Source organism: Phalacrocorax carbo, chromosome 1 (genome assembly GCF_963921805.1).
Source record: "Phalacrocorax carbo chromosome 1, bPhaCar2.1, whole genome shotgun sequence".
NCBI lineage: Eukaryota > Metazoa > Chordata > Aves > Suliformes > Phalacrocoracidae > Phalacrocorax > Phalacrocorax carbo.
This window is the reverse complement of record NC_087513.1, coordinates 142,555,743-142,581,179: the sequence shown is the minus strand read 5'-3', so window position 1 is coordinate 142,581,179 and position 25,437 is coordinate 142,555,743. Positions and strand designations below refer to the sequence as shown.

At 39.0% G+C, this 25,437-nt stretch overlaps 1 protein-coding gene and 1 long non-coding RNA gene across 5 annotated transcripts in view; one reads left to right on the top strand and one right to left on the bottom strand.

Moving 5' to 3' along the window:
* Positions 1-5,275: 5,275 nt before the first annotated feature.
* CRLF2 (cytokine receptor like factor 2) overlaps positions 5,276-25,437 on the bottom strand; it is a 20,959-nt gene continuing 797 nt past the window's right edge. Inside the window, exons 1-9 of one of the 4 annotated variants that reach the window (XM_064437756.1) lie at positions 24,242-24,350; positions 21,277-21,372; positions 14,558-14,669; positions 13,663-13,835; positions 11,953-12,092; positions 11,079-11,241; positions 8,991-9,105; positions 7,914-7,998; positions 5,276-6,719 (exon numbers count right to left, since the gene is read on the bottom strand). In XM_064437756.1, the coding sequence (XP_064293826.1) occupies positions 6,447-6,719; positions 7,914-7,998; positions 8,991-9,105; positions 11,079-11,241; positions 11,953-12,092; positions 13,663-13,835; positions 14,558-14,669; positions 21,277-21,352 (1,137 nt within the window). In that variant the 5' untranslated portion in view covers positions 21,353-21,372; positions 24,242-24,350 and the 3' untranslated portion in view covers positions 5,276-6,446. Of the gene's footprint in view, positions 6,720-7,913; positions 7,999-8,990; positions 9,106-11,078; positions 11,242-11,952; positions 12,093-13,662; positions 13,836-14,557; positions 14,725-21,276; positions 21,373-21,774; positions 21,869-24,241; positions 24,351-25,437 lie in introns of those variants that run through there. The other 3 variants (XM_009511899.2, XM_064437731.1, XM_064437748.1) reach the window with 3 other exon arrangements.
* LOC135310425 (uncharacterized) overlaps positions 24,449-25,437 on the top strand; it is a 27,791-nt gene continuing 26,802 nt past the window's right edge. The window contains exon 1 of the long non-coding RNA XR_010370465.1: positions 24,449-24,745. This is a non-coding gene — a long non-coding RNA (uncharacterized LOC135310425). The remainder of the gene's footprint in view (positions 24,746-25,437) is intronic.

Below are 25,437 nucleotides of genomic sequence, written 5' to 3'. Positions count from 1 at the left end.
GAAGATTGAGGTCTTGGCTACCTAGTGAGAGAGAAATCTCCAAACACATCCATTTTCTAGTGGTAACATCATTGCTCATGGCAAGATTTACTGTAAAGTAGAGGCAGACTTTTGTCTTTATCTATTAGTATCATCTGGTCTATGACAATTTAATGCACTGGAAGTGGGGCTGTTTGCCTAGCAGACCAATGCGCCTTGTTCTGCTGTCCTGGTCTGTGTTTTGCTTGGATATCCAAGAAATGCTGGACAACACCTGTGTGACCTGGTAAGTGGCTGTGGTGTCCCACTGCCTCTATGAAGGCATTTAAGTAGCAGTAGAATTAATGTTTGAAAATAGACTGTTTAAGAATTTCAGGTGTAAAGCACTATTTACTGTTATTTTTGTCCAAATATATCTTTGAAGTTTAGGCCTCCTTGTGCATGTAAAATTGAAATTGTCCCTTCACTTTACCAGGGGGAGGGAATGACCCTTCCCTCATGCTCCCCCTGCTTAACCTTACAGGTCAGCAGTTAGAGTACTCACAGGACATTTGGAAGTCAGGATCTTACTGCTCTTCTTTTTAGTAAGAAGGACCTTCTATGCTCATTAAAAATTATGGTGCGTTTGTGTATGCTGTTCTCACCCCTGTTTTGAAGCTTGGCTCTTTCACAAAAATAAAACTCTTCCAGCCTGGCTGACTAATAGGGGTAAGAAGATATATGGTTCTGCAGCACAGAGATGCAGGCGCCCACCAAAAGTGGGGCTGAACCTTTTTCCACGGACCTCATCACAGTAAAGACTCACTGGACAAAGCAGAGCTGTTTCTGCTGAGGTACAGCAGTGTAAGTAATACACTCCATCTTACTATGGACCACTTAAAGTTCTTCTCCAGTTAAGAGGTATCCTAAAGACGCTTTGTAAGGGAGTCATATGCCTTGTCTGGATACCCAAGATTCTGTTCAAATGACAGGTATTAGGGGTATCTCATCCTTTAAGGTGATTGTGCTAAAATGTTTCCTCTTATTTATATAATTATCTAGCAGTGCACAGAACTGATGTTAGGATATAGCTTGCTCTGTCTCTTGACCTTACAAGACCTATTGCCTACAGTTTATCAACCCATCTTATTTTCTTATCAAAGAGCTGAAACTGATTATATTCTTCCCTTTAATAACCTTCCAAGAACACAGCAATAGTGGTTACTTTTTAATAGAAGTACTCTGAAGAGCAATATAGAGCAGGAAAGCATTTATCAAAAGTATGGTTATCCTTGGGCATATTGATAAAAGGAAAAACAGAGAGGAAGAAAGCAAAATAGAGCTGTGAGAGAATATTTGCTCCTCTCTTTCTCTGTATAATTATGATATTATATAATTCAGAAAGGTAAAGCTATTCCTTTGGTCCCTTTTCTGGTCACATTTTCAGTCTGCCTAGATATATACGGGGAGGTTTTTTAAATATGGTGCACACTGTTTCTTTCTCCCACTTATCCTCTAAGGCTAGGAAACCAGAAGTTCCAGCCACACAGAGAGCAGGTAGACATGAATCCTATCACTAAACCCAGGGATTTTAATCTGGGAAAGAAATGGTGATATTCCACTAGGAAACAGACACAGGCTCCTTCATCTACAGCCAGTGATAGAGCATCCCCTGTGTGGCTGCAGGGCATGGAGGGAAGCCAGGTTCTGCCTCTGCCTGCTCCCGTGGCCCTGCAGCACCCAGGTGAGGAGGAGAGAGGAACCCCAAGCAGCTGCATCTTCTCCTTTTGCAAGTCTGGGGCTTCTTTACAGGCTTGCCACCTGGCAAGCATGGATGCACACAGGGAGATGCTATTTCCCATCCAAAAAACCTTGTGCCAGCAGTTGCCGGCAGGAAACTGAGTAGAAGCAAGCCCTGCTGGTGACACTGGTTCAGCTCACTAATCATAAGGGTTACAAGAAATCTCCAGGAGACGATGAGTTATTATTGCATTTCTTCTCTCATTGCATAATACTGCTCTTTCGGCCACTAAATTAGTCAGTGATAGATGTCTACGTAGATACTCAGTGACAAAAGGTCAGTTAGGGCCATGTTTTCTTTTCCCATGGAAAATGCTAACTATTTGCCCTTGGTATTTTGACAAGTTTAGACCTGCGTGGCTTTTCCAAGAAAAAAAAGAAAAAGATTGTATCTAGTCCAGTCTTTCAAGCATTCAGTGAGTGTGACCTTCCATTTTTGCCTTTGCATATCATGTTGTTTTCAGGAAAAGGGAAAAGAAAAAACAACAGTTTTGCATGGCTGAGTTTAGTGACTGTAAAAATGTAAACCACCAAAAGAGCAAGGATGGTTTTGAAAGCTTTTATGAATACACCTAGAAGAAGAAACTTCTAGGTTCATTGCAAAAGAAGCAGCCATTTAATGCTCAAAATTATGCACTGGATAATTGTGCAAAACATATTTCTAAATCAATTGAAAAACACAAATGTAATTTTAAAAATAAACAACAAAAATAAGGGAAAGCAGAATTTGCAAGACTGGCTTCAACAAGTCCTGTTACTTGTTTAAAAAGCAACATGTGATTTCCTCTTATTCTTCCTCTCACTGAAAATCAAACATCAAAAGCAAAGCAAACAGTATAGATGTTCAATCTATCAATGTAAATTGGCTTCAGCGCTGATATAGCTAGCACATAAATTGCATGAGGAATAAATATACAGTCTGTTTGTTCTGTTGTTGAGAGAATACAGTTCAATTAGTCTGGACTACCGTATGATACACAGTTTCTCCCTTTCTGTGGGATATAATTAGGAACAAGATGTAGCAACTGAGGGACTCATGCCTTTGAAGAACATGACAACTTTTGAATAAATAAGAAGGAAGATGTGAAAGTTGCCACGTACCCATCTCCTCACTGTGGGGAGTTGAACAGGCCTTTTACTGTCTGGCCATCTAATTTGCTCATTTGTAGCTAGGCTTGTGTGAATCACTGCAAGCCTGCTCTGAGAGATGGGCTGTGTGTCTGTTAGGGAAATGGGAAGGGAGGAGAGGAGAGGAGAGGAGAGGAGAGGAGAGGAGAGGAGAGGAGAGGAGAGGAGAGGAGAGGAGAGGAGAGGAGAGGAGAGGAGAGGAGAGGAGAGGAGAGGAGAGGAGAGGAGAGTGAACAGAAGAAAAAGTGGTGAAAAAATGATGGAAAATGACAGATGAGCTATTAGAGAAGCTTCATGTTATTGTCCTTCCAACTAGCCACTGTTTGTGACACTAGTTGAAAGCAACAAGCCAACCCGTTATTGTGTTCAGTAAGCCATGTGGAGGAAAAGCTCTTGAATTTCACTACAGAGCTGCCCAGCACTGTCTTGCAAAAAGAGCATTAGGCCAACAAGCAGATGCATGAGAAAGCTTCATTTGTATAATGTAAATAAAGTGACTGTTATTTGAACAGAAAGGTAATATACAGCACTGCCAGAGTCTTAGAAGATTAAGAGTTTTGTTGGAGACAGCTGTCTCTCCTTAAGGGCTTGGGACCAAAGTGATGCCCTTGCAAGTCCATAACCCATGTAAAACAAAGGTATTATTTAAGTCAATATGTCATAAAGTTGAAACCAATCCTGATATGAAGATGGGGTGATTGGTTATAGAGCATAGCTGAAAGGAAATTGTGTTCTCAGATGTATCTGGCTTGCTAATATTCCTCTCTGAAGTGGAAACAAACCCTCTTAGATTTGGTGTAGAAAGCATACAATCATATTTTCATAACGACATTTTGTTCCACCCTCCAGACACCTTGTATTTAGGTCCAGCTTCTCATACTCTAACTGATCTTGTCATTGATCTTTCACTAAACAGTGGTTCAGCCTGAAGCCACAGTGTGACCAGGAGTGCTGGCTCCCAGCTCTTCATGCCAGGAGCTGGAGCAGAGGGTGCCATCGGCACCAGGCAGCCTTCCCGGGGAAGCATTGCCTGGTGTGACTGAGGGCTACCAGGGTCTATGTCTCATCAGAGATGGGCTATGGTAGGCGCCAGGAGAGCAGAGCTCAGGGACAGCCTTGGGTTCCCCCAGTGCCGCAACACCCACAAGAAATGAGTGTTGATGATCTCATGTGTCTTGTTGTACCGTGTTTGATAGAATCATCATCAATATTTGGAAAATAACCTTTCCTGTGGCTTAAATCATGTTCTTCATCATTCTGTAGACATTCTTCTAGAGTTGCCCAATAATGGAATTTTTTTGGATAAAAATGTTTTGTTTCGAATGTGAATAGTTCCCTATGTTTTACTTTCTTCATAAGGGGTTGTTTTTAAAATAAATATTTGAGATATGTGGGTGTTTTATTTATTTCTAGTTTGTTATATACAATGTGAATATGGTTGTATACATTCACAAAAAGAACCTTTATGTCTATAAAATATAATACTAAAATCTTAAAAGACTATAACATTTCAGTTCAAGAACACTGCTTAGACAGCACATTTCAAGATGACTTCTTTTGTTTTTCCACAGTAAAATTTCAAGAAAACGTACTGAAACATTTTGAATTCAGACAGAAAAGTATCTGCTCAACAGAAAGTTGTTTAATTAAGGTATCTAGCTAGCTTTGTAGACAACCATATGCATGCGTGGGTCAAACATTAAGTAACTAAGCAAGATGATCTGGGCTTTACTTCCCACTTTATTGTTGAATCATTACTGGAACAAGTTCTTATCTATTGTAAACTGCTGTAACGTCTTTGGTTCTCATGCAATGATGCCAATTTATATCAGATGAGAAGATCTGAGCTGAGCTAGATTCTACTCATCAAATTACATGCAGCTTGCGTTAGTTCAAAATCCATTGCGTTCTTACAGTGCTATTGAAACTTTGCATCGTTACTTTTGTAAAAATTTTCCAGAAATGTGGGGTGTACAAAAGGGCCTTAAAAGCTTGCACACATCTGTTTTTGATAAGAAAAGGCAGAAATGTTTTCAGGACTATGGGTAATCCTTTGTTGACATGTTAATCTTGTTAACGAACAAACAAATATGGGGTAATGTCAAGAAAACCTTGGGGAATGTGCCGGAACTACCCTTCCAATTAAGTTTCCCAGTTATTGGCCAGAAAATTTCTGGATTTTTTCTTGTACAGCAAACTGGGTCACCTAGAAAGAGATTTTGAGACCTAATGATCCCTATTACAGTTTAATATTCCCAAGGAGGTGTGGAGATGAAGTTTTTTAAGCACTGAATTAAAAATATTTTACTAATCACTGTAATTTTCTGATGTGTGCAATTTCCAAGTTACACTATAAAGTAGTCAATGAAAGGGTGCAATTGGCAAAGTTTAGTCAACTGGTAAAGTCATTTAATGATTGACTGATATCCAAGTAAATAACCAGCTCTCATTCAAGATACAATCACAGTATATTCTTACAAGACCTTACCCATAGTAACTTCTTTACAAAATTTGCTTTCAAATAACATGTAACTTAAATGATACAAGGAAACTCAGAATAGTAAAGATTTTTTTCCTGAGGTTTAATTGCATATTATATTGCATTTTAAATTTAAAATGAAACATATTTTAAAAGATGGTGTGTTTAGAAAACTTTAGAACATAGTTTGATAACAAGAGGCTGGTATATGTAATACAAATAAAAAGTCCTAATTTGGGTCTACAGCTGCTGATTACACTGAAAAACAGTTTGAAGTACATGCAACTCAGATAAATATTGTTCAAAATGAACCTCACCTGTGTAGAAGAAGCCTCTTAGTCATACAAAGACACTGAGGACCTGACCTCAGAGGAAGCCCATGAAGCCCCACTGTTCTGGAGAACGCTGCCTACACAGCACTACTTGCAGGATAAACCATGACTCAATACTGTACATCCTCACTCTTCTGCTCTTAGGCATAGGCTTATTCTTTCTCTTTATAAAAGCTTTGATGCATGCCATACAGCACAAAGTTTCACAATGGGAGAAGCAGCTTACAAAAGCAAGCACTTCTAGTCCAAGGAGGGCTTGCAAAGCAGTATCCTATCCCTGTGAAAATGAGCAGTATATGGTCTGGTCTTCGTGAGACAAAGACCGTTAGTGGAAACTTCCCTTCCTTTTCTCTCTTCATTTGGGAAGAATAACAGTGTAATTTGCACTGCTCTACATACTCCATAAGGAGTACAAGGACCAAGTCTTGGCTCTGTGAACATGTATTATGGAGGAGCTCTTGTTCTCTCTTGTCCATAGCAGGAAAATGGAGCTCAGTTTAGTCTTAGAGATAAACCCCAACTAAAACAACAAATCCTAACTCTATAAATTAGCAGGTGTTTATTTCAAACACTGAGCCTGCTCAAGTGGTCATAAGTGCTAGGAAAGAACAGTCCTGGAACCAGATAACACAGCCTAGTGTCTTTCTTGATGTAAGTCTACTCATGACAAACTTTTCTATTCAGCCACCCTCCTAAACTCATCCAGATCTTTAATGTAATTTCCTCACACCTTCTGCATTATAGAAATTTTATAACATCACATACATGTCATCATTCATTACAATCTGGAAGCCAGCAAAAGAAGCTATAGTGTTGGATCTTGGCATCAGGCAGGCAATCTGAGCTGCTTTGGGGTCATTATTTTCAGTCGCTTTTGAAAAACTGAGGATTTTTTCTTGAGGCCCTTGTTCATCACTATTTTTCTCGTCTTCTTGCTGGCTTTCAGCCTCAGTGATGCACTCTGGATCTTCATATTCTAACTTGGTTTGTACCATTGCATGATCAGTTTTGTCCATCCATTCCTAGGAGAATGGAAGTGTTAATGTTGGCAGGGACTGAGATATCAATCAAAAGAAACCTGGCTGTACAGATACTGATTCTCCTTTAGTAATGGTGTCTTTCCAGGATAAGCCACAGTGGAGAAGATGAAAAGGAAGTAATGTAGGCAAGCAGGATGGAAGAAAGGCAGGATGGCAGAAAGGCAAACAGGATTCCCCAAATGCATACAAACTCCTACTTATTATCAAGACCACATTAAATACACCCTCGTATTCAATCAGGGCCTTTAGAAAACCTTGGATGTGTAAAATACCTGGTGTTGCCTCCTTAACAGACTCATGCAGTCTTTGACCCAAGCTCTGACTTAATCTAAATTGAGACTGAGTTTACATGGAGATTTACACAACATAGCATTTCTGTATTAAACCTTCAGTATTAGTTTGCATTTATATCTTTCTTCTTTGGTTTCAGTTTAAAGCTATCTTATATATAGAAAGTTTTCAGTTTGTCACTGAAACACTATTACTACTCTTTGATATTGTCATTGGGTTTGAAAATGTAAATATTTGCCCTACCTCCACTCAGGGGAAACTTAGTAGTAATGTATTTAAAGACAGCCCAATTAATTAAAAAAAATACATCACATATGTAATGTCATGCACTCAAGCAGCAGTAAGAAAACAAAAGCAAAAGCTGTTGTCTATTCATGTGACAGCCATTTCATTTCTAAAGGTTTAGTGACCGTACACCTCTGCAGCTAAAAAAGGATGCTTCCTACTGTGACTGATGCCTCCAAAGACATGAGTGCCTTCACTGGCTCAGTACTAAGTCTCACAGCACTTCACAGACCTAAAGGACAAGATCAGGTTGAAGCAAGTTCCCTGAGCTATCATGTGCAGGAATGGGTGCAAACACCACAATGGCATCTCACTGGATACTGTGCCTCTGGAAACTCTTAAATTTTTCTCCAGCAATTTGTCTGTCTCTTCCTATAGCAACTGTCTTTTCACAGTGCCAAAGTAGCACTACACTGATTGTATGAGCTCTGGTGTTTGCTCTGTGGATCCTCTTGTGTGATGTTGCACAAGGGGAAGGGCTTTTCTCTTGGGTCAGAGAGCACTTGTGGCAATGTCTGTGGAAAGCAAGTATCAGTAGCTACTTTCAAATTATTCTCAACACTGTAGAGTTCTCAGCCTTGCTAGGAAGGGACTGTTTACCTGTAAGTTTCCATTATGATCATTGAAGAGATCAGCAAATATGTATTTTGGATCTGGTATAGCAGGCATTACTGACTTTTGAAGCCTGAAAGAAAAATACAAATTAATGTTTTGTTATAGTGTAGTCATTCATTCAAAAATCTACTTCAGCACAGTTCTGTAGCCACAAATATATTTTACATGACAGTACTCTAGGTTTGATTTCTTTTAAATGTGTTCTAAAGTCAAAAACAGTTATAAGAGTATGATAATTCCATCAGGCTAAGAGTGAGTTTTCTGCTGGATTTTCAACCAACACCATCCTGGTAAAATCTGGATTTTATACAAACTTCCAGCTAGTTGGCAAGTGCCATTCTGCTCCATGCAGTAGTCAGAGCTTTAGACAAGGAAGATGGTGCAGCATCCAGCTGTATTGGCTGACTTAGTGAACATGAATATAAACTTGAAACATAAAAGTATAAAGGAAAAAATTAACTTATGATCTATAAAGGTTATCAGAGTTCCATATACTTTCAGCTCAATTTCTGGAATATTTCATTTTTGGTGCTTTTTTTTTAAAAAAAAAAAAGAAGCCAAAATTTGGGGCTTTTGCAGGGTGTTTTTGTTGTTCAATCATTTGGGTTTTTTTAAATTGTAGATTCTAAACATTAACAGAATCATTCAACTGCAAATCCAAATATTGATATAGTTTTATTAAAGTTGAATGCACAACTTACTGCAAACAGACATTGAGTCAGATGAAAGTTGCAGAAAAGAATGTCAGTTCAGAAGAAATAACCAAAAAATATGGCTTCTCAGGGTTTAACTAGATTTCTAAAAAGGAGAAGAAATTAAGTGGAGAAGACAGAATTTTATCCTGAAATAATGTCTTTTACCAGAATTGTTCTGGTTTTGAAAATTAAAGGCTTTGGTGTTTGGAAGATCAGGATGCATCATCCCTCAAATAGTAATTAAGCTACATCCTCATTACTTCATTCATCAGATAAGAATTTTGAGTGCTAAGAGATTGATCCTGAATGATAGCTCTATTTTCATGACATGGTTATTTAGTAGTAATAGTAATAAAATTAAATTTACCTCTGCCATTTACACAGAAGAATCAAGAGGATAAAAATCATTAGAAGTACTGCCAGCAAACAACTTAAAACAATTACAGTGTTTGACTGAGATTTTATACCATCATCACATGAATCTAGGAATAAACAGAAATAAAAGTATGTGAAAAAAAATTCTTTTTCTTTAACTGTTAACATTCCTAATCACACTAGATCATTGATTTTTCTAAAAAACAAAGAAACCCCGAAAAGTTTTTAAGAACAAATAAGACAAGTTCAACTGTTGAATTGAAACTGAAAAGAAAAACCATCATTCCCCAAACAAAAGAAAATTATACTTTTATTTCTCTAAATTGACCCGGTACAGGACAAAGGAACAGGCTTACAGGCAAAAAATAGAGGCATCATGAATGAATTAAGTATTTCTTCTCATCTTTGTCACATTGCATTGACAGTGATACAGCAACTGTTTGCTGAGATCTATATTCCTTACAGCTACTTACAATCGCTAAAGCTGCAAGTGCAATTTTACATATAGCCTCAGTGTCATATTTCTGAGGATAAAACAAACACACATCTCCCCCATCTCAGCAAACAAAAAGCTAGGGAACCGCAAGTGCTGATTCCTAGAAAGTAATTAGTGGTAGGATATCATCTAACACAGAGGTGTATAAAACTAATGCATTTGTTCACTTTTTGGCATCCTCAAGTGTTTTTCCTCCAGCTTTTGTAATTCTGCCTCAAAACTCTGCCTCCTGCTACTGACCTTCTGCTCTCCACATAAATACTCTAAAAACTAAACTGGTTATTCTTATAAGAGCAGCTGTCCATTCTGTTCCACCTGCCTGCTTTGTTCAGCTTGCCAGAAAGCCACAAAAAAGTTGTGACCCCCAAGTAAGGTGTCCAGAGTCTATGAAACGTCTTGAGCACAGCTTTGTTTGTGCCTCCTTCTGATATTAGATCTGGAGTCAATAATAAGTCATTAAAGTCCTGAAGTGAAATGCTTGCCCCAGTGAAGGGGCTGTGCCAATGTCACTCCTGATCCAGGGGGACCCAGGGCAACGAAACCATTAGTCTGCCTCCTCTGTGCTTTCCTGCTGGCAGCCTCTGGTCAAATGGTCCACATAGGGCTGTTATGTGCTCACCTCTCAGAGGTGCACAGGGAGATGTTGTCCTCTGTGTTTCCTTAAGGGCATTTGCCAGCCACACCTGAGGACATGCTTGCAGGCTCACAGTTTGCATGGTGGAGGAGGCTTCTCTGGAGGTCAGCACTGCGGCTACTACTAGTGCACAGGCTACATGTACCTGTGCTCCAGGATTTCATCCCAGCTTTGTGTATACAGATTTTCTTTAGGTGAGCTAATAGCCCATTGCATTTTAGATAACTCAGATCTGCGTACACTGCACACCTGGGTGTCTCGTAGTTCTGATAAAGCCTAGGCATTTTGTGCTCAGCTGATATAATATGATATGAATGTCCTGGGATGGTGTACAGTATTTACTACAGCAAATCTGTTTTTTGGTTTTGATAGCCAGTAGAAATACTGTTTCCATTAAAGATGGTCAATCGCACTCAGTTAAATGTGTCTTTCTGGCGGGAAAGCAGTGTTGATACTGACTTTGCTTCGATTTAATCCCTTCCACCATCCTCCCTGTTTTGATCAATCCAGCACATATGACCATCAGACTGTTATGATCTCTGGTCCTGTAGTTCAATTGGATGTACTTTCAAAGCAAACTACCTTCAAAAATGGAGCATCAAGGATTTTCTTAGTGTTCGGGTTCGATGTCCACATATCACATGCGGACAGACACACACATGCACACACCATGCATGACATCATCGTCATTGGTGGACCCTAGACACTAGTGTAACACAAATAATAAGGACACACTTAACTTTGCTGATTATGGCATAAATTGATAGTGTTATGGGCCATCAGGGCAGGAATTAAACATGAGAAATTAGAGATCCACATGCACTTTCTTTGATAACAGAAGACGGAGCACAACAGTGCAACAATAGTTTGCTGCATAATCCCAGCCTTTTTTGCAGTCACCCCTTCCCCATTTGTACTTAGACAATATATTAATATAGCACAGCTGTTACCTAATAATGTGCCATTCATCCAAAATGTTTCTGCTTCCCAGTCACTGCTGTAATTAACTACATTGCAGTAGGGTACTAGCCTCTTCAGTCTGACCCGGAAAGAATAGCATTTTCTTGGATCAAAGCCTTGCTCTCCAACACTGCAACACTTAGAAGTTCTGGACTGAGAAGGAAGGTGTATAATCATTAATTCTGGTTTTCAAGACAGTGCTTCAGAATGCTACTCTCTGTCATGGTCACAATTAGGACAAGGGATAGGCCAACACAAAACCTCAGAACTGCATTTTAACTTCTCTGAGTTTTGAGGAATTCTGTTTCTTGACTGACTCTTCACTATTCATAGCCATTTCTTGTTGTCTGATATTGAGTTGAAGGTTATAACAACCATTAGTGCGCTATGTTACAGTTGCATATTTACAATATGTACAGACATTTCAATCCACAAAATATTGACAAGTTGAGACTGGAAAGGTTTAAGTCAATGAAATAATATTTAGAAATACTTAACAGCTAACTTTAGAATAAATAAAAATCCTGTGTCATCTCTTTTCTTTCATTCTCCCTTTTTCTCTCTTCTTTTAACTTTACTCTGCTTTCCTCTTTTCTCATCCAAAACCCCTCTGTTCTGAATGTATGGTTTTTCCCTTAGATTGTTCTCTACTTTTTGGGTGGCAACTAGATATAACTCAAAAATTAAATTATTTCTGGCATGGCAGGGATCCAGAATCCTAAAAATCTAACTGTTTTCTGCTACAAGCTGTAGTTGAAAATACAGAATGGGAGAACAGTTTGAAAACAACTCTATTTTACATTATATGGAGATGCTACTTCCAGTTCCTTCCAACGTTCATTTAAAATGTAATGTCCAACTCACTTGCCAGTCTTTGTCAAACTTGCTTTTGTATTGAAGCTCAAGTTTCAAGCACTTCACAGCTCGCTCTGGTTTATTACAGCTTACAGTAACAGTGTCCTCTTTCCATAAGAAGGTCACATTTTCTGGGCGATTGGGCTTTACTAAGAACAGAAGAAACAAATTATGATATAATCTCTTAAAAGAAGTACTTTGCAGTTAAAATTATTGTTATTCCTTCCTTGTCTCAATGTTTCTCTGAGTAGCAAGTGAAGAAGGTGGACTTTCTTCTTGGAGGATGCATTTTTACAGCTGGCCTCCCTACTAAACATAAAAAACTGAGCTTGACACCATGACAGCGCTCAACATTTGAGGTGCTACATTCAAAGGTAGATACTATCTCATGCCAGGAACCTGTTGCAAGAACTTAAGGGAGGACTCGAGTCTCTTCATACTCCCTGCAATCAAGAGAACGAGGCTTCTTCATTGGAAAGGGACTGACAAATTCCATACCAGAAAACCTACAAGACAAACTTGTGTAGCTGCTGGAGCTCTGTGGGATATGGTAAGACATCTGCAAAAAGCACTGGGTGCCTAGCTGTGCACAGCTGAATCTACCCCTCGCCGTTTCCAGATGGTTTGAAGAGCACGCAGTGGATTGATCTATGTGGCTGGTTAGTCTTCAGCAGTGAGAAATAAAGGGGTGAGAAGAGGGTTACCTGATTTCTCAGTCCTTCTAGTTGCCTTTTCGTATTACGAAAATTCTGCCTTCCTAATTTAAAGACTTAAGTCTGATACTTTATATTTGTGCTTTGTTACCTAACCCTTTTGAAATTCATTTTACTATCAGTGGGTGTTTAAGAGCCAAATTTCGAGGATCAGGCTGCAGCTTTCCAAAATTTACCATATATTGGTATGAGATATAAAAGTATTCTCAAAGTTAGATGTCTTGACAGTTTTTTGTTTAATTCCTTTTGCTAAAACAGTATTAATAAATGCTAATAATATATTTGAGATATGGGGTTTTTTTCAGATAATTCTGTGTTGTATATTTTCTGCATGGTTTTTATCAGAAAAAGTCCCTCCACTTTAAATTCCATAAGATTTTTAAAAACTAATCTCACACGAGATGTGAAATATGCATTTGGGCGCAAGAGGGAATTAATAAAAACAGGAACGCTGTCTCTTTACTAGTTGGAGGATGTCTCTTTTATGCTGTCAGACTGTACCAGAGCAATTCAAGTAATTTCTATTGACATCTGATGATGGTTTTATGACAGCCGTTTTGATAAAAAGTAGTTTGCTGCCTCACATCCCATGGAAGATGGTAAAAGAATGGAAGGTAGAAAACATGAGAAAGATCATACAGCCAGAACTAAGACAAGAAACTATCAACTTTTATTCATTTTCCTGAAATGAATACTGAGCAGGCCTGCACTAGACTAAGCACACCCATATACTTTAGTATTGTCATTCTAACTTTGAAGCTGTGTTTTGGGACAAATCGGACTGTCCCATGTGATCCCATTTAGCTGCAGCTGCACACAGGCCTGTGCAACTACTGATGATAGCAAGGGATGAAAATTAACAAGAAATAACTATAGTTTGGTTTTGGCACAAATACTAATAACATTTTATGCACTAATATAACTGTTTTCTTCTCAAATTAAGGACAACTAGAGAATCAGTGAAGACATTAGGACTACCAAAGCAGTTGTGATTTTATATACTCACTATAAAAATCAGATTTTAGTCTTTTAAAAAAAAGCTCTTCACTTCCATTGCTGTTCCTGATAGAGATGGCAAGGGTGGGTCCTTCTGTCTTAAAAAGACATCCAGAATTATAATGTTGATCCAGTAAATAAGTGGGACATGGCTTCCAAACTTTGTGCTTGCCTTCATCAAATCTATAAATGAAATTATGTTGGTGAGCGGAACACTCTTATCAGTTAACACAAATTAATTCCTTTTTGTTACTATTTCTTTTTTCAGTTGTTGTTCTTTTTTAAATACTCCTACCAATGGAAGTCTGCGGATAGAATTTCTTGAAGCAGCAAATTTCAGAGGTGTGAGGGAATTAATTACGCAAACCTCACTGACTTTCCAGCCCTGGGTTTTGACACAGTCTGAAATTATCAGGTTTCGATGTTGTTGTTTTCTAATAAGAGAATGACTTGCTCAAGCAGATATTTTCATGAACCTGTTTGCAACATTCTACTGCTAAAAGTTCTTTCACATATACCACCCAGAAAGAAAAGGGAAGATCAAGTGCTATGACTGTCTAACCAAAACATTAAATTTCTGCTAGTCATTAATGACACCAGTTAATAAGGAAAATATGCACACATATGTGGAAAAACACTTTCATTCGTGTAATTAGCATTTAGCAGAATGGCAGAAGAAGGGCAAATCTTTCATATAATGTCTGTTGTGACTGACTTTGGGAGGCCTATTGATTTGTAAGCTTCTGTAGCAGGTTGTGAATATAAACAGGTTTCATACTGGATGATTAACAAATGTTAAAAGCATTTCCAGGTACAGTTCACAGAACACTCAAATGGACATGGATAATTCAGCCTCCCAAAATAAATCCTTTAAGAAGGGAAGAATAGGCATTGTCAATACTCACGTATAAGAAAATGACACATTCTCGCTGGGAAACAGTTCTCTTGCTGCCCATGTGACCTGCATCTTCTCATTATTGAAATTGATTATTGTGGTGCTGATGGCATCTTTCCAGCCTGCCCAGGATATTGGCAGAGAATATGATTTCAGCAGTGAATATGAAAAACATCCCTTGACATTGGTAGACAATCAGTATTTCAAAGACACGTATGCAATACACTCAGATGATCATAAAATAAGAAGAAAAAAGAATATCTAAAATGCAAGGAAACAGAGTAAAATAACCTAGAGAGGCTGAAATTAGAATTTCAAAACAGCAAAATGAACACATGCACAGCAACACCAGAGAGCACCCCACGGTCCCTGGGCCAAAAAGGTATACACTGCTTCACATGTATGCAATGCGTAGGGCCTATACACTGAGTCTAACTTTCCCTCACACTACCTGCTAAGGTTTTCCTGCTAAGGAAAACTATTTGGGAACTAATGCCTCATAGAACCAGTGTGTAAACCGACAAATGTTTACTGTAAGAAACAAGGGGCTAACACCAGAGGTCAAGACCCATAGGAACCCAGAGCAGATCAGCACAAGTAGGTGTACTGCGTATTTGATATATGTGGTTCTGGCCAATTCCACCTTACAGACAAGCAGGATCAGTTAATGTCCTCTGACTGCATTATTTCCTCTCCTGACCTCTTCCTTGTTATAGATCTTGCTAGGGACGCTGGTATTTTAATTCTGCGTCCATCAGGATTCCACAATCATACGCTGAAGATAAATTGACAATGAAAAATGGAGAAATTAAGAAGGCAGAAGCATTAGAAATCCATTCTGTACCAAGGAGAAGGACAAATTATTGGTTCTGCATTCTATAAGATATGATATTTACTTGAACGAGCAAAGAGGAAGAAAATGTATCTTGAATATCAGCAATAAAGCACTTGAGGATAAAATTTGCAGACTGCTGTCTCCAGACACAGAGTGACTACAACTAAAAACTTCTGCCAGAATATTCCTGCCTAGCAGGAGAATAGAGGATTTTAGCTTTGATTGCTGTCTACATTTTAGCTTTGATTGCTGTCTACATTTTATGCCACTCTGTACTTCTGACGGGGATTAAAGTAGAAAACTTTAAAAACATTTCTTATGAGCTTTTTATCACATAAAGTGAACCTGAATGTTCATGGGAATCAGGCCTTACTATTCTTATGTTTGCTATCTTTTGCTCCATAATCAACACTAAGAATGTGAGAAAAGCATGGGGGTTCAAGGAATCATTTTGCCTATTTTCATGCTGATATCTCTGTGTCTAGGCATTCATGACTTCTGTAATTAGTTAGTCAAAACATTTTTGTATAGGTGTAATTGTGTTGTAACATGCTGTTTTGTCAAAATCATTCAAGAGACAGTTATGACAGAAATCCAAGAGACACTGGGTAGATGTAGTTGCAGGTCTCCCTGCTACGTGATTCATGGAGTTCTGGTAAAAAATATTCTGCTCTTACTCAAGAGAAGGACTTGAAACTAACTCCTCCATCTCATAACTAATGCCTGCAGGCTTGTTCTGTATTGTTTTCTCAAACTGAAAATCTCATGTGTTTTTCTGAAGAATAAAGAAGTCAGTACTATTACACCCTGAAGCAAAAATAGGATTTCAAAACCACAAAAGCTATAATAAAATGGAATTTATCCAGCCAGTACTATCTCTGTTACAAGAGACTACCTAGCCCTGGTTTCCTAACTCCTCAAGCCCTTTGAAAGTCCCCTCAGCAAGTCTAAGAGATGATCTTGTCTTAACTAAAGCCTCTAAGAAATACAATGGCAAAGCGCCTAACAGTGGATTCTTGATCTGCAATTGTACTAATACATTTTAATTTTTATGGACTAAATTCTAGCATGGTTGTGCTGTGCAGTATCTAGTGTTACGCTTACTGCAACTGTGACTACTTGAACTTAGATTTTTGATATAGTTAAACATATATTTCATGTATATTTGAGTGTATAATTACATAAAATTAACATTATGAAAAAGAATATAAATGGTAGTGAATGAAGAATACTGTACTGTCCTGAGATCATTTGTATGAGAATAGAACGAATCATTTCAATTCTTTTTAGAAGCAACAAAATACGTACTTTCCATTTTTTGATAATTAGTCTGATTGCAGATAGTTTCTCTTTGAGAAAGAACTGCTAATGTCCATGTTTCAATTATGAAAATAAAACCAGGAAGAGTACTTGCTTTCTTAATCACATGTTTTCAGGGATAATTCATTTCAAAATTAATTTATTATGGTGTTTCTATATGCAAAATAGCTTGGCATAATGAAAAAATGCTGTTTGTAGGGCATGCTTTTGAATCAATTTTTAAGTCAAACATGAACAAAATTCTTCAGTTTAATCTCAGAAGGTGGCTTAACAACTCTGCAGAGAGCTGTGCACACACATCTTCCTACAGTGGACACAAAGATTTCAAATAGGCTATGTGCTAAGCAGAGAGGCATGCAAAGCAGAGAGGCATGCAGTCTCACCAGCAGGACGTAACAGAGAGTGGGTACCTGAGAGCCCTATCTGGGGCATAGCCAACTAATCCAGGCTGTGCCAGGACCCTTACCAGACAACGGATGCCAGCTCAAAACCCTCACCTGGACTTGGGCACCTGGGTTGCGCCACTGAAAAACACAGCAGTGATGTTTCCACCATTTGGAGGGTGGGGCCAACACCCAGCATTAACCCCATTGCTCTCCAGCTGTGAGGTTGATTGACAATCTTGCATTGATTTCTAGTCTTAAGTAAATGGTACAGATTGATTTATATATGAGACTGGTCTCAGGTTGCTCGGTGCCATGGAGCTGCCAGTATCTGAAGTCTGAAAGGAACTGTAAAGCAAAGAAGTAACTTTACAGGTGAAAAGTAGGTGCTTGCAGATGTCAAATAATAAAAGGTTTTGGGGGATCTTGTAGAATTTGCTATGAAAAATGTCTTTAATCACTCTGAGGTGTTCAGTCAGTTTGGTTACAAGGGTGATACAGGTACAGAAAAAATGGAAGAAGAGGTAAAAAAAGAGCATAACCTAAGTTGGCAAAACACAGTATTCGCTCATACAAAATATTTTATACACCAGAGAAAAACTATGGTCCCAATATTTGGATTGAATAGGTGATGTGTGCTTGGGAAGCTTCTTGAACCTGTGACTATGTATCCCACAACCCTGACACTGCCAGCAGAGAAATAAAGATAAAGATTTTGGTAAAATAGTAACCCACCGTACCCTCTCTGTACAGGCCAACTCTTTAAATCCTTTTTCAGGGTGCCACATTTTCCCTCAATTTCAACACGAAAAGAACACCAGCATCAAAACCCTGAATCCCATGAAGTTCCTTTAATGGGGTGTCCAAACTCTTCAAACTCACAGTGGGTGAGTCGAGGTGTAGTTGGCTCTAGAGATCGATAATAAGGAAACCAGAGGAACCACAAAGGATTTCCACATACTAAGGGGTAGACACTAGTAAAACCAGAGGGTCTGGTCTGACTGGCCTGTTAGAAGGCAACAAAAGTCACCAATTCATTCTGAACCTTGGACAAAACTCATTATTCTTTCTTTTCAGTTATGATAGCTCTATACTACTTATTAGAGGCTGCAACTCGGAGTTGCACACTAAATCTGGGGTTTGGCAACACATTTTTTTTTGGATGACAGAGAAGAATATCAGTTTGGCTCCAGTCCTGCAGTGATTTATTGATGGATTTAACTTTGCACACTCTGAGTAGTCCACTTGACTTCAGCAGGATTACTTAGAGCGCATCAACTTAACAACACATATAAATCTAGGATCAAAACCTGTTTCTGTAAAAAATCTGCATATTATGAATTGAAACTCTGGGATTTTAACATTTAAATATAAACTCCAGCAACTGCTATTATTTATGTACTAAAATGGAAGGGAATATGTCATTAAATAGTTTAACAATAAATAGAAATGTTTAATAGAAATGGAGCAGAAATTGTAATAAACTGCCTGGTGATATATACATATCCTTTCCTGTGCTCTAGTTTTTAAGAGCTTCCTAACAAATCAGTCTTAACATAAGTAACTAGCTATGTAGGACAGCAAAGGCTTTACGAATCTTATATTATTAAAGACTGTGTTTCTAGAACTCTAGTCAGGGCAATTTTCTACTGTGCTTTCTCATTTCATGATTTTTAGTTTTGTGTATATGTTCAGTAAATATTTACATGCATCTTTTCAAATTGTAGCGTGTATATGTTCCATAATTCACATTTCAACATGAAAACAAAGATGCATACCCTAAGTGAGGTTTTTAAAGTTTGGATTAAATTGACATCAAATCCTCTGAGAATATGTAGAGGTTATCTGAAATATGGTGTTTCCTTCTGATGATCTTTCCTTTGCATTTGGCTGAAAAGGTGTTTAATTTCCTGTTTGTTCTTTTTTTTTTTTTTCTTGAAGCACCTATACACCTATGCTTCTGAGGGCAGAATCATTCATATATTTTGTTAATGGAAAGAGATAGAGAGAAAGAGAATAGAGGGGATAATTTCTTTTCCTTTCTTTATGATGGAATTTTTATGAATCCACCTGTAACACCATGGATCACTCTCAGTTAATATGCTAGCTTTTCCACAGTAACTCTTATTGTCCAAACCATTCTTCTATTTATGATCCTAAAGGCACACAATAGACCAAAGCAACACATTTATCATTATTCTTTGTACTATGATAATGGGTAGATGGAAAGGTCAAAAATATTGTGAATTAGCAGGCCCTGGGCTAAAGATGGGTGGCAGTCTGAGGATGACGTTCTGGTCTAGCTAGGTATGCAGTATGTTGCAGTGCTGTAGGACACATAGCGGCACCCTAGAGCACAAGCTTCAGAGAGAATTATGCAAGTCTACATGTTCAGTAAAACCAGACAGGGACTGTTAGGGCTCCATGAAAGTCTTTAACCTCACAGGCACAGGCACTGCTGGGCACCTAGCTCTTATCAGGACAGAGAAGCGTGGAAAATACCGCTATGGTGCGCAGAAAATGTACTTTTAGAGGGGAAAAAAAAGAAATTTCCTTGAGCAATAAATTTTGCAGACTCAACCATGAGCAAGAATATGAGTAAGTACATTCCACCTCCAAGCCACTTTTCAAAGTTTATTACCAAGAAAAAATACTATTGAAGGGGAACATAGTAAAAAGGCTGAAAGTCATGGAACAGATCAAAAAAGAGAAAAAGGACATGCAGAATGACAATCTGCAAAGATAACAGAATGGAACATGCATGTACTGGAACAGCTGCAACCTCATTGAAACATAATAAAGAAGAAAAACCACTTTTGATTTCCTCACACACACTGATGAAACCTGATAAGTAACCACATGTTGAACTTCCACATATTGCAGCACACTGTATAGAAACTACTGGAAAGTGAGACCTAGATCTGAGACTACAGTCTTTAGTTACCCTTAATACTACTGATCTATAAGAACAGTTTCCTTTCATTAATAGGAACACATGTAAGCAAAAGTACAACTCCTTGTGCAGAACACTGCTGAACTGAATGCACAGGACAGAGTCTGAACAGAAAACACCTTTTGAAGAAAAGGAACAAGAGAGCAAGAGGGAGTTTTTTTATAAACATTTTGCAGCAAGTCATAATCCTTATAGCATCATTCTTATAACGCGTCAAACTGAGTCGGGTTTTTTTGAGAAGATTGCCAACCATTGTTAGGCATCACAACACTTTGCATCAAATAAGCACCAGAACTGTAATTTTCAACTTTTATTTCAGAAATTCATGCTACCAGTACAGCACGGCTATAGGTAGTTGTCATCTCAGGACAGGGAAGAATCATGTCCCCTCACAGGAAATCCCATGACTCACAGGAGAAATTAACACTGGAGAATCAGATGGTGCTGCATTGCTGAAAATGGAACTTACTGTGTGTACTGCAGAACAGAGAGCTGATTTATGGGTTGATAAGGAGAGAGCATAACTTTAAAGTATTTATTTCTCCTCATAAAATGAATGACAGGCAACTTGTGATAAATTAACAAAAGTGAAGATTAGCTTATCAGTCTATGTGTTTGGGTTTATGTCTGCTTTCTGTAAGAACCCAGTTATCTTTGGCAAGCTATAAGTAATGGCATTGCAGACAAACACAGGAAATTGAGATGTTCTTATATTTAAGTAACCAAATCACTAGTCTTTAATGTCTTTATTAATTTTGTTGTTTAGTAGTATTCTTACCTTGACGCTTTCTCAAGCACAAGATATTGCTGGATATTTTCCTACTGTGTCCATTCTTCCCGAATACTAAGCACTGAAGCCTTACCTGGAATCTGGTTTATCCATCTCTGTTCAACGTGAAGGCTAGTCTTTTTTGGTTGCAGTCTACTCTGTCATAAACTATGCCTTAGTCAATAAATAGTCCTGCTTAAAGAACAGATACAAACTTTGCAAGTTCTGCCTTGATTTTTAATTAGAAAATGTTCATAGAAATCTGGTATTATCATCATTATTGTTGGGTTTTTTTAAGAATCCACTTTCATCTCTGATGGATATCAATTTATTTTTCATTGATTCTTTTCACAAAAAAAACCCAAGACAAAACACCCGACTATTGTACCACAAGTGATAAAGTACGTACAGAAATATTGCTAGCTAATATATAAATTTCTTAAATGATTATCTGTGGATTTGAACTTACCAGGAGATTGTGACTGAGAAGCCATCAGGTTGCCCAGTGTGAAGATGATTGAACATGCTTGAAAGATGAGTCTCATGGTTGGAATGACACAACAGACTGTGAAGAGATGAGTAATCGTAATCTCTGGATTTTACTATTTCATCACTTTATACCAGAGGCTAGAGGGAACTGGAGGAAATGACTACAGGAAATATGAAATTGACATATCTCTAGCTATAAAAAAATCAGACATGCAGGACTTTGGAATGTACACCTTCTACATACTATGTTAAAGAATATAAAATTAAATTCTCAGAATATGAGTATCTCTTTTGTCAGCACTTCGCTTCATCTTTCCACAGCTGAATTAATCAGGGGTGACCGTAGCCCTGATCCAAATGAGGCTGAGGTAGCTGCACAGAGCTGTGGCCACATCATACCATGAATGAAGACTGTGACCTCAAAGTGCCCAGTGACCGGAGAGTAAGAGAAGTACAAACAACCTGCTTCCCTACTTACAAATCAGGAGTTGTTCCTGCTAGCAGATGTTTATACTGCCACTCCACATGCCTGATGCATCTCAGCTGTCTTGAGCTACTTCTGTTCCTAAATCAGAGGCAGAAGTTGTGGGCCTTTTTGTGACAGAGGGAGCTGAGCTTCTAGGGGTGGGGAGGCTATTACACAAGAGGTAGCACTAGGATGAATTTCCTCCTGTGTTACCTGGATACATATATGCTGTTATAGCTTCCAAATATATCCATATACTTAACATTTATATATATATATATATATACACACTACCTATATCTTATATATCCATATACCTAAAATTATACACAGAAAGTGGAAAACAGAACAGTAATTTGTCTGAGATGAAACATATTTTAGAAACAACAGAACTTAAAGTCTGATAATAATCACAATTATCATGTTTTAAAAGACCTATTATCTGTAGGTCTGCAGTAAGCTGGGCTTAGGCTAGGACAGCATAGTAGTGCAGCAAGCAGTAGCAGTGAAGCAGTGGGGTGAAGCAGTTGGTGCTGAGGATTCAGGAGCCACACAGTGTGCATGGGGACAATGGGGAGTCTTCCCTAGCCTAGCACCAGTCCAGCTCCATGGGCTGAATGCCTGTTAGGCTGCTAGACACCCTCCTGGAGCACATCTTCAGGGGTAGGATCATGCAAGAGGAACACAATGCTCCACTGTGTGAACAAAAGCATGGAATGTTTGGGAGATTCACTTCACAAGGACAGTCCTAATCTGAACTGAAAAGTCGGTGTGACCCTAGCCTGTTGCTCTTGTCCAGCAAGAGCTCAGGAAGACAGCCCTGAGTGACAAAGGGCTTCTCTGTGCACGCTGGCTGCTCCCTTCACATTCTGGAAAAGGCTTACCATTTACTTTTCCAGGGACATGTGAAACAGGTGAGTACAATAACTCCCTTCAAATCCAGTCTCTCCCTTCATTAAGCATCACACTGAATAGCTGCTCCAAGAAATCAACAGGTAAAAATAGAAATGGTAGACCTCAATTCTTATTGCTGTTTCCTAACTGGTCTCAAGCTTCTTCTGTGCGTCAGAAAAAATACTGGAACTTTCTTCCCATGTAGGGGCATGCTTGGGCAGATGAATGACTCAGTCATGCTGCATCCAAAGTGGCCTGGGCACGCACACCAACCTGCCTTCTGGAGACCTCATCCCCTAGACTATTTTTTGCCTCCAGTTTCCCAAGAAAGGAGACTGGAAGTTTGTCTGCCACACATGGTACTAGGTAGACAGCTGGCTTGTGGCTGGGAATATACCTAGAAGTTCTGCCATGATTTCTGTTTAGGCTTATTTTAATTCCTCTCAGAGCCTTCCTTAACATGTTCACTGTCCTTTTTAACCCAACAGTACTGTTTGTCAAAAGAGACCTTCGTCAGCTTTATCACAACATCAGAGACTCCAGGCAGGTGTGATACCAGCTTTGATCTGGCTATTTACTTTTCTTGGGTTGGGTTTTTTCACTGGCTTATCCATTGCATGTCCCAGGAAGACCTATTCAAATCTCAGTGACTTTTGGAAACCCCAGCACAACTGTCTGACACACATACAGTACTCTGTTAACTGTCTAGCCCCTGCTTTGATCAAGTTCCTCCAGGGATGCACTAATTCCTGGAACTAAAATAACAAGCAACACAGAACTAAAATACTAAACTAGATCATAGGTGATAGTTAATGGAAAGCTGAAATCACTCACTGTTTCCACAGTAAGCATCGCAGAAGGCAGTGAAATAAACAAATGAAGACAGAGATCCAAAAGTCTCTGGTTCCCCAGGACATGGCAACTCCCACATGTCCCCATTTGAATTAAAAACACATTTTCTTTCCAGAACACACATCTTGCCTTTCCTTCCAGAGCACGTGTCTTGAGTGTGACGGAGCCAAATTTGTCCCTGTCCGCTCTTCATAGAGGTAAAACACACTGGACCGCAGACCTCTTGTGACAGAACATTCTCTGGGGGAAAGGGGTATGGGGAGACAACATGCAAAGAAAAGGTATCTAAAATACCTTCTGACATCATTATTCTGATTCTGAGACAACATCTAAAACAAAGTCTAATTCTCAAGTGACAACATCTCATTTTCACTGACCATTTCTTCCTACCAGGTATTTTGGTACCTTAAGTAATTGTCCCCTCCACCAGCCTCTACTTCCTTTTAAGACACTGAGGAACTCTTGAAGTCAAGCAAAATTACTCCTTTTACTACTTTTGAAACCAAATGTAGGGCTGAGGTCCTGGGGGATAAAAAACCACAACTGGGTCAAACAGACTGCTTGCATAAAACTGATGTGCTGTCAAGCTATTTTTGCTGCTGCTGAAAGAAACATCAGATTTGGCACTTGAGGGATGTAGGGCCTGGACAACTTCCATCTCCTCCCTGTGAAGGCAGACACTGGCCCAACCACCTGCCTCAGGTTCTGCTTTCTGAAAGCCAGCTTTAATTACCTGGTTTGATTTTTTCAAATGTTGATGATCGCAGTCCATGAATTGAAAAGCCTCCTGTGAGCCATGGGATCTGTTCTCCCCCAGGTCTTTTTTTGCCTACCTGCAGGAGTGTAATTGATTAAATTGCCCACGTCCTCCAGGTCATTACTCCCATGAGGGCAAGGACAGAGCATTGTCACCCCGTGCCCCCTCTTTGGGACTCACACACAGTGCAGCATCGGCATGTCTGTCCTGAGAAAACAAGATCCATCCTAATATTGCAACTTCACACAGGAACGGGAAAGCAAAGAGTGAGGGTGAGTCGAAAATTAGCAGTCAGGGCTTGTCATTTTGACTGCCAGCAGAGAAAACTCTTAACAAGATACCCAGAGGATGAGGGCAATGCAAGTAAAGCAAGTAAATCAAAAGAAGCCCTTTTGACTTCATTTTGCACTTTGGATCAAACTGCGCAAACAGCCCTTGGCCCTTTGCCAACTCCTCCACCCATGACAGCAGCTCTCAGAGGTAGGTTCATTTGCCAGCTGCAACCCCTAGCACCCTTACCAACTTTCATCAGCTTCCTTCCTCTCTTTTTGTTCCCCTTCCTATTATTTCATCAGCGGTGTAAAATGGGTCTTTGATCACCACATAGTTCAGCAAAGCAAATTGTCTCAGTGTATTTTTTCCTTCACTTAGAACCTAAACAATCAATAGACTGTGAGTAACTTTCATTTAATGTTATTTTACTTCCTCATAATCTTGGTAATAGACTCCAGAAAGAGCCCTGGGAAATAGCAGAGATTATATCTGTTTTTACAATGATGATCCCTTAATTTTTAGCATTAACAAGAAGTGATTTCAGTGTGCGTTGATCAGTGGGATAAAGGGAACAATGACCCATTTATAGAAAATGGTGGGTCCCATCACTCCATGACAAATCAGCTTAGCCAACTTGAGTCAGTGCAGCCTGTTCTGACAGAACCTGGTTCCGTTGTGTAATGTGCTGCAAAGTGCATGTGTAAAGATCTCTACTGTACTTTTTGGGCCCATCTTCCACACATGGGCAAAGCTTAGGGGATTAACCCTCAAGGGTCCCTGGTATTCTTAAAACCATGCCCTTAAAACTCATGCTCCTATGCATCCTCCTATGGATGAGCTGGATGAGCAAGGAGCATCTAACTGAAATCAGAAATGAAAAGGAAGTGTCCAAAAGGTGG